We start from the raw sequence: 8,079 nt of genomic DNA, 5'->3' as shown, positions 1-8,079 counted from the left end.
CCCATGTTAGATGACACTCTTTACTCAAGTTTACACTGAGTATAGCCTATATATATATATATGTATATATATATATTCCAGTGGCATGCAGTGGTATTCTTAAATGAGGAGGCACTTTTTTTTATGAATCAAATTCATGTGCATTACTCTTAACATTGACACATCTTCCTTGTTAAATGAACATTACTTTACATTTACTTTACATTACATCAAAAAAACAAATACAATTCTATTTTGTAATTTTACATCAACAATGTATTCTAATGTTCTGTTTATCAAAACCAAGTCAATCTCATCAAGTTAGTATTTTAAGCATTTCTACATTAATTCCAAAATAATAACTAAAGGCTTTAACAATTATATTTTATTTGTGTATTGATGGTTTTCTTTTTAATAGTCAACTTAGGATATTTTGGATCATCAGTCATGCTCCGTAAACACCGTCTGTCACAGACACGAAGATGTATTTTTAATTTAACCAAGCTGATTGCACTAAAAAAACCCTGCAGTCATCATGTTTTCAGTCCATTTCAAGTTTGATTTTGACGTGACATAAAGCATTGATATCTAACTGGGTGATCTGTTTACTTACTGTTTACTTACTTCCCACTGACACCATAATTTGTTCATTCAAACTGACACAAGGAACGCGCATTTATCACACAAACCAATCATATCCAATCATAACCAATTACATTCAATCATAGCACGATGGAGACATTGCCTCCTCTCATGTGACTTTCCCCCATTCATTCTCAATTACCCGCCACAAAACCCACTGCACACCGGGGGTCTAATTGGTTTTCTATGAAAGCAAAGGGAGGCATGACTCCTGCTGTAACTTTACCTGCGGGTGTCGCTGTTGGGCAGTGTTCCTTTAGAAATACGAGTGACTTGCGCTCTTTTTAAATGTCATAATTTGTAATATTTGTGTTGTTTTAAATGTTATATGGGTTAATTCCTCATCCTATTTTTTTTTTTTTTTTTTTGAAAAAAAAAAAAAAAAAAACCCCTGGTTCCCAGGGATTGAACCCAAGATCACATATTGTTATATATTGCAATCGGAATCAACTATTCCACTTATATTGGTTACCACACCTCAAGATATTATTTAGATATTTTGTTTGTAAGGTTTTTGTCTCACCCCAAGCCTCCATTGTTATTTCCCAAATGTCATTTTAGAGCTAGGCCTACTCACGGAGGCTTTAGCCATTAATATGCAGACTAATGCAGTTATTAGAGAGAGAGAGATTGCTTGATTGATCGATTGAGCAAACATGTGTGAATTACAAGTGATAAGTGTAATGTGGTCAAGACCTGCCTGAAGCTACTTTAGCTGTACGTTTCCTGAAAATTAATTGCACACCTTAAAGGGATAGTTCACCCAAAAATGAAAATTTGATGTTTATCTGCTTACCCCCAGTGCATCCAAGATGTAGGTGGCATTTTTTCTTCAGTCGATCACAAATTATGATTTTTAACTGCAACCGCTGCCCTCTGTCATTCAAATAATGGCGGTTGATGGGAACTTTATCTATAAGAGTGAATAAACCTTGCTTAGACAAATCCAAATGAAACCTTGCGGCTCGTGCCGACACATTAATGTCCTAAGACACGAAACGATCAGTTTGTGAGAGAAACCAAAAAGTATGTATATCATTTTTTACCTCTAATACACCACTATGTCCAACTCCGTTCAGGACTCCTTTAGTGATGTCTGATCGCGCTCTGTCAACGGCAGTGATGTCTCGCGCATATACTTCAATGAGTGTCAGACATCACTGCCGTTGTTTCAATTGTTTTTAATTGTGTCTTTAATACTGTTTTTATTTTGTGGTGGGGGGACTGGTTTCTAAAAAAAAAGAGAAAACTTAACAACAAAAGCAAATGTTGCCTATGGCCGACACTGCAATCCTGCAATAATGTTCTGATCGTCCATCACTGTGTGTTTAATGCTGTGTGGAGTGGCAGCTCCTCTTTGCAGTCGATAAGATTGTGGCTGAAATAAACAAATGTACAAACGTGTGAAGTGTCTATTCATCTAAGGACTTTAGTCTTCATTAGTTTGAAGACATTGGGCATATAAATGGGCAAAGTATGAAAAAAAGATGACTCTGTTACCATGAGACTGTCTGTTGCTATGACAAAATGTTAAGTATTCACATTTCACATCTTACACATTAAGACAGCTCTGAGGAAGCATTTGCCTCTTTGAACTCCTTTTTTACGACTCAAGGAGTTTTCCATTTACTGCTTTTACTATATGAGCAAGCTCCAATATCTATATCTTTAGTGGCTGTACCAAACCTGAAGAAGGCTGTACAAAACCTCAAGATGATGTGAGCATTTTCTGTGCCATTAGAGACACAAAACAAAAGGGCAAAACTGTCAATGCACCTCTCAAGCTTCATTGTGTCCAACAGGAACTGTCTCAATAGGACTTTCAAACAAAACCTTGAACGACAGCAGCCAGCTTCATGTTGAATAACATCAATGCAAGATTTCATTTGAAGTTTAAAAAAGATGTGTATTTATGGACTTGTATGAGATTGAAATACATTTATTAAGAAGGGATGCATAAAATTGATTAAAAGTGACAAAGACATTTATAATGTTACAAAATATTTCAATTTAAAATGCTGTTCTTTTGAACTTTCTATTCAGAAAAGAATCATGAATAAATATTATGTTTGCACAAAAGTATTAAGCAGCATCTGTTTTCAACATTGACGATAATAATATTAAACATAAGAATAAATAAATGATCTGAATGATCATGTAACAATAAAGAATGGAGTAATGGCTGCTAAAAATTCAGCTTAATCAACACATAAATTATTTACATTTTATAATATATTTAAATAGAAACAGTTATTTTAAATTGTAATAGTAATTCACAATATTACTTGTACAGTATGTTTGATTAAATATACTGTATTTTTCAAATAAATATATTGTTAATTGTCACAATAAAATATACGACTCAAGACATAAACAAGTGTGCTTAAATGAATTCCTCATAAGGACATGCATTGTACCAAGTCAACATTATCAGTAGCGTAGAAACTGGTACTATTACATTTTATTAATTTCAGTATACCGAAGTACCAGTACTTTTGACATCCCTACTACAAAATATTGAAATATTTTGATAGTTGGTTGAGAATGTAGAAAGACATTGTCATTTACAATGCTTATGGGAAAGCGTGGCTACTGCTGAGCTCCATTTTCCATGGTAAGAGCGACTTCACCAATTGGTGGATTTATCTTCAGGGTTTATATGGTAGTTCTTTATCTAGAATTGAATAATTATTAATTAAAACTTTTTTTAATGATTCATATCGATTGTTTCACAAAAAAGTTAAAAATGACACGACTGGTGGCTTTTACAGAAGCATACTTGTATCACAGCTTAACAACACACAGTAATTACTTAAAGGTGCTCTAAGCGATCCTGGGTGGAGTAACTTCCTGTTAACGTTCGAAGTGTTGTCAAACAAAACAGAGGCTAGCTAGACCCTCCCTCCTCCTCCTCCTCCTCCCCCTCCCCTCCGTGCTTCCTTAAACAATCATGGACGCGCATTTAAAATCATTCTTGTCGATTATTGGCTGGAGCATGTTTATTATGTTTCATGGTCCAGGCTGCACCAGGTAGTTTTTGTTGCCGTTTTTGGAGCTTGTGGCGACTACAGAGACCGCGTTTTTTACAGTGTGTTCAGGGGACAGGCAGCTAGCGGATAGTGAGGAGATGTTTGCTGTATGTGACAAAAAATGTTTTGGCCTAAAAACGTGTGACATCGCTTAGAGCACCTTTAAATACTTTTGAATATACACCAAGGGGATCTACCAAAACAACAGTAAAATATCAAACACAATCAATCACTTACTGCTGAACTGTTTCCTGTTCTAACAAGTAAAAATCCTAATATACATACAAATTTCAGTGAATCAAATAAAATTATACAGGTACACTATTACACATTTACTGTAAACATGTTCATGATTTAGGGATAATGTATAAATACATAATGCAAACACACACACAGTGCACAGAGATAACATGATCTATTGTTCCATCATAATGTTTATACTTTTTATCTTTAACTTTAATTAACATTTTGTGTATATAATGAAACAGCATATTGTTTCAATGACAAGCAGCTGCTGTGTTTTGTGTTCTGCTTGTGATAGACATTGTTATTCGTCAGCATGTAGTTGCACAGCTGCTCAAAGATTCTTCACTTCATCCTGACTGTTCAACCAGACTGTCAGTTCTTTTGTGCTCTGCAGTGCATACCATATCTTGTCATAAGCCTACATACAGTGGTGGTCAGAATTATTGGCACCCTTGGTAAATATGACCAAAGATGACTATAAAAATTAATCTGCATTGTTTATTCTTTTGATCTTTAATTCCTAAAATTAGCAAAAATCTAACCTTTCATTGAAGTAAAACAATTGAAAGTGGTGGGGAAAATCACATTATGAAATAAATGTTTTTCTCCAATACACATTGGCCACAATTATTGGCACCCCTTGATTTTTTTATGAGTAAAATATCTCTGAAGTATATTCCCATTCATATCCCCATTTTTAGCACACCAGGGAGACTAGAAGCATGAAATTGTCCAGCCATGTCTTCCTGTTCCACAGGAGTATAAACATGAGGAAACACATTCCCTTAATCATTCATCACAATGAGTAAAACCAAAGAATATAGTTCTGATGTGAGCAAAATATTGTTGAGCTTCACAAAATAGAAAGTGGCTAAGAAAAAAGCTAAAGCACTGAAAATCCCCATTTTCACCATCAGGGCAATAATTAAGAAGTTTCAATCAGCTAAAGATGTTACAAATCTGCCTGGAAGAGGACGTGTGTCTAAATCGTCCTAATGCGCGGTGAGGAGGAAAGTTTGAGTGGACAAAGACTCTTCAAGGATCACAGCTGGAGAATTGCAGAGATTAGTTGAGTCTTGAGTCTCAGAAAGCCTAAACAAAATTATCAACCCGCACCTACATCACCAAAAGTTGTTCGGGAGGGTTTCAAGAAAAATCTTCTGCTCTCATCCAGAAACAGTCTCCAGCATATTCAGTTGTCAGACACGACTGGAACTTCAAACAGGACTGGCTTCTATGGTCAGATGAAACTAAAAAAAGAGCTTTTTGTCAGCAAACTCACCAGATGGGTTTGGTGCACACATGGATAAAAAGTACCCCATGTCCACGGTTAAATATACTGCTGGATCTTTAATGTTGTGGACCTGTTTTTCTGCTGGAGGTCCTGAACATCTTGTTCAGATACATGGCATCATGGATTCTATCAAATACTAACAGATAAAAATCAAAACCTGACCGCTTCTGCTAGAAATCCTATATGTGCCGTGGTTGGATTGTCCATCAGGACAATGATCCAAAACAAACATAAAAACCAACACAAAAATTTGTCACTGAGCACAAAATGAAGCTTCTGCCATGACTATCCCAGTCCCCTGACCTGAACCCTAAAGAAAATGAGTGGAGTGAACTGAAGAGAAGAAGCACCAACATGGAGCTGGGAATCTGAAGGATCTGGAGAGATTCTTTATGGTGGAATGATTTCTGATCTCTTGTTCTCCAAACTCATCAGGCATTATAGGTGAAGACTCAGAGCTGTTCTCTTGGGAAAAGGAGGTTGCAAAAAGTATTGAATAAAAGGGTGCCAATAATTGTGGCCAAGGTGTTTTGGAGAAAAACATTTATTTCATAATGAGATTTTCCCCCACTTTTAATTATTTTCCTTCAATGAAAGGTTAGATTTTTGTTAATTTTATGAATTAAAGATCAAAAGAAAAAACAATGCAGATTTATTTTTACAGTCATCTTTGACCATATTTACCAAGGGTGCCAATAATTTTGACCACAACTGTATATATTAAAAGTATGTTCCATCTGGACCAAGAAAACAATTAAATCCTCACACTCAAGCCGTTAATCATCTGTAATTACTCTGAAGTGTCAGCAGGAATATGTCTTTGGCAGTCTGCAGCAAGACGGAGGGACACAGTGGCCTCTGTGGTGCTCGGGTTGACCCGAAAGTGGTTGTGGGCAGGCTGGATAGCGACTATAAACTGCCGCTTAAAGGTCTTACTCAGAATAATATAGAGAAAAGGGTTAATGCAGCTATTAGCATAGCCCATGCTAATGGCAAAATGATAGACATAATAAAACGAGGCACTGGGTTTCTGTATTCCCAGATGGACAAGTTGAAGGATGTAGTACGGAGCCCAACAGATGAAAAATGCCAAACAGATGGCCACAGCCATCCGAGTCACACTTTTAGTGCGCACTTGTTGGTTCCTCGGGGGAAGAGGTGCCACTGTGGTAGACATATGCTTTAAGATTTTAAAGAACACCAGACAGATAATCATTAACGGAAGGGCAAACGCCAGCACAAACTGATAGATGGTGAACCAGCAGATACTGGTGGATGGATTCGGTAGCAGGAGAGCACATCCCACTTGGCCATTTTGGAGAGGCATCAAGCCAGTGTACATTAAGACAGGGGTGATGGAGATGAGAGAGAGCGCCCACACCATCCCCACCACAGTGCTGGCGACACAGGTCGTCCGGACATGGTTAAAGCGGAATGGGTGGACGGTAGCCACGTAACGGTCCAAGGTCATAACTGTAAGGATGTAGGTGCTCACTGTCTGGCTGTTAGAATCTAAAGCAGAGATGACTTTGCACATGGTGGCTCCAAAACACCAAGATCCGTTGCCCAGGAGCTGATGGATGAGAAAGGGCATGCCGAGGAGGAAAAGCAAATCCACAATAGAGAGATTGAATATGAAAATGTCTGGTACCGTTTGTTTAGCCTGGCATTTGGTCTTTTTAAAGATGGTGTAGATTACAATAGAATTTCCAGTGATGCCCAAAATACATATGGTTCCAAAAATACTGGGAAATATGGCATTTCCATACTGGACTCTCATGGTTACTAAGCACAAAATAGAAGCAAGAGAAGAAGTGAAAATAAGTCCAGTGGTGTACAGCATTTGTTAAGCAGCATTTTGCTAATTCTTTTTAAATTATGCAGTTTTAATGGTGAAAAGAAATTGTACACTTTCTCTTATACGTTCACAGATGTAATTAAAATATCGATCTTTATTAAAAGAAAAACACTTAATGACATGTAATGCACCACCTACATGTATATAACTAAACATTTCTCATATATGTTAGTAATAATAATAAGAATAAGCTGTTGTCGTATTCTGTAGACAATGTTTTATTCGCGAACAAGTTCAAAACATCAGTTGTTTCTTTGAAACAAACTAAATTGTCACCTTCACTTCCACAAAACTGATTCCCAGCAATATCTACCTACCTTGTGTATGTTCCGACGAGTTAAAGAAAAGCAGAGATGAGTTTTCAGAGTCTTCAGAAATATCCATGGTGAAAATTGCGAAAGAAATGCTGTTTCTACCCCAGGCAGACAACAAACAAAGCAGCTAATAACTAATAACTAAGTCTCGCAGTGCAGGTCCCACCTTTAGCACCGCCTCACATTTGCTATAAACAATTTTCAACGTACACACTGTTGTATGAATGAATAAAGACAAGTAAAAACGAAAGAATAACCCTGGGTAAAACTTGTTTGAAAACGCACGAGATGATGAGCAGCAGCATCCACAGTGTCTCTGCAGAGAGGGGTTAGTCAGTCAACGCTCACTCTCTTTAGACACCAGCTGACACCTCCAGTCATAGAATGGAAACTGCACCTTATCCATCAGGGCATCACAGTTTCTTCTCCTATTCTCGTTTAGTCATAGGTTTGCAGTTGTTCAAATATCGATGGGGGTCGTGTGTCAGTCTATTTGTGTGTCCTAACCACTGCACCAACCAACAACTCTTGCTGTTTCTATTGATTTCTTGATGTAACAGCGTATACTCAACAGATTACATAAATCATTAAATTGCATAGAAGTTTAAATATTTATCTCTACATTTTGATATAGCCTACCGTTTTGATTTGTATTTTTTTTTTACACATTTAATTTTACATTAAATGTACAAAAATAGATATTTGAAAAATACACCC

General features: G+C 36.8%; 1 protein-coding gene across 1 annotated transcript; it reads right to left on the bottom strand.

The window, feature by feature from the left end:
* Positions 1–5,980: 5,980 nt before the first annotated feature.
* Positions 5,981–7,432, bottom strand: mchr1a (melanin-concentrating hormone receptor 1a). The gene is made up of 2 exons (XM_067374657.1): positions 7,366–7,432; positions 5,981–6,975 (listed from the first exon to the last, which is right to left on the bottom strand). Exons 1-2 carry the CDS (start codon positions 7,430–7,432, stop codon positions 5,981–5,983), a joined length of 1,062 nt encoding a protein of 353 aa, XP_067230758.1.
* Between the last annotated feature and the right edge of the window lie 647 nt (positions 7,433–8,079).

The sequence above is a fragment of the Chanodichthys erythropterus genome, chromosome 21, assembly GCF_024489055.1.
Source record: "Chanodichthys erythropterus isolate Z2021 chromosome 21, ASM2448905v1, whole genome shotgun sequence".
NCBI classification, from domain to species: Eukaryota; Metazoa; Chordata; class Actinopteri; order Cypriniformes; family Xenocyprididae; genus Chanodichthys; species Chanodichthys erythropterus.
Note: the sequence above shows the minus strand (reverse complement) of the source record. Positions and strands in the feature narration are given on the sequence as shown.

What these genes read in the sequence shown, in the direction of transcription:
- mchr1a (XM_067374657.1), bottom strand. Translation starts at nt 7,432, where the DNA reads ATGGATATTTCTGAAGACTCTGAAAACTCATCTCTGCTTTTCTTTAAC. An exon ending in CTCGTCGGAACATACACAAG is followed by an intron (nt 6,976 to 7,365) that starts GTAGGTAGATAT and finishes TTTTGTGCTTAG; the next exon opens with TAACCATGAGAGTCCAGTAT.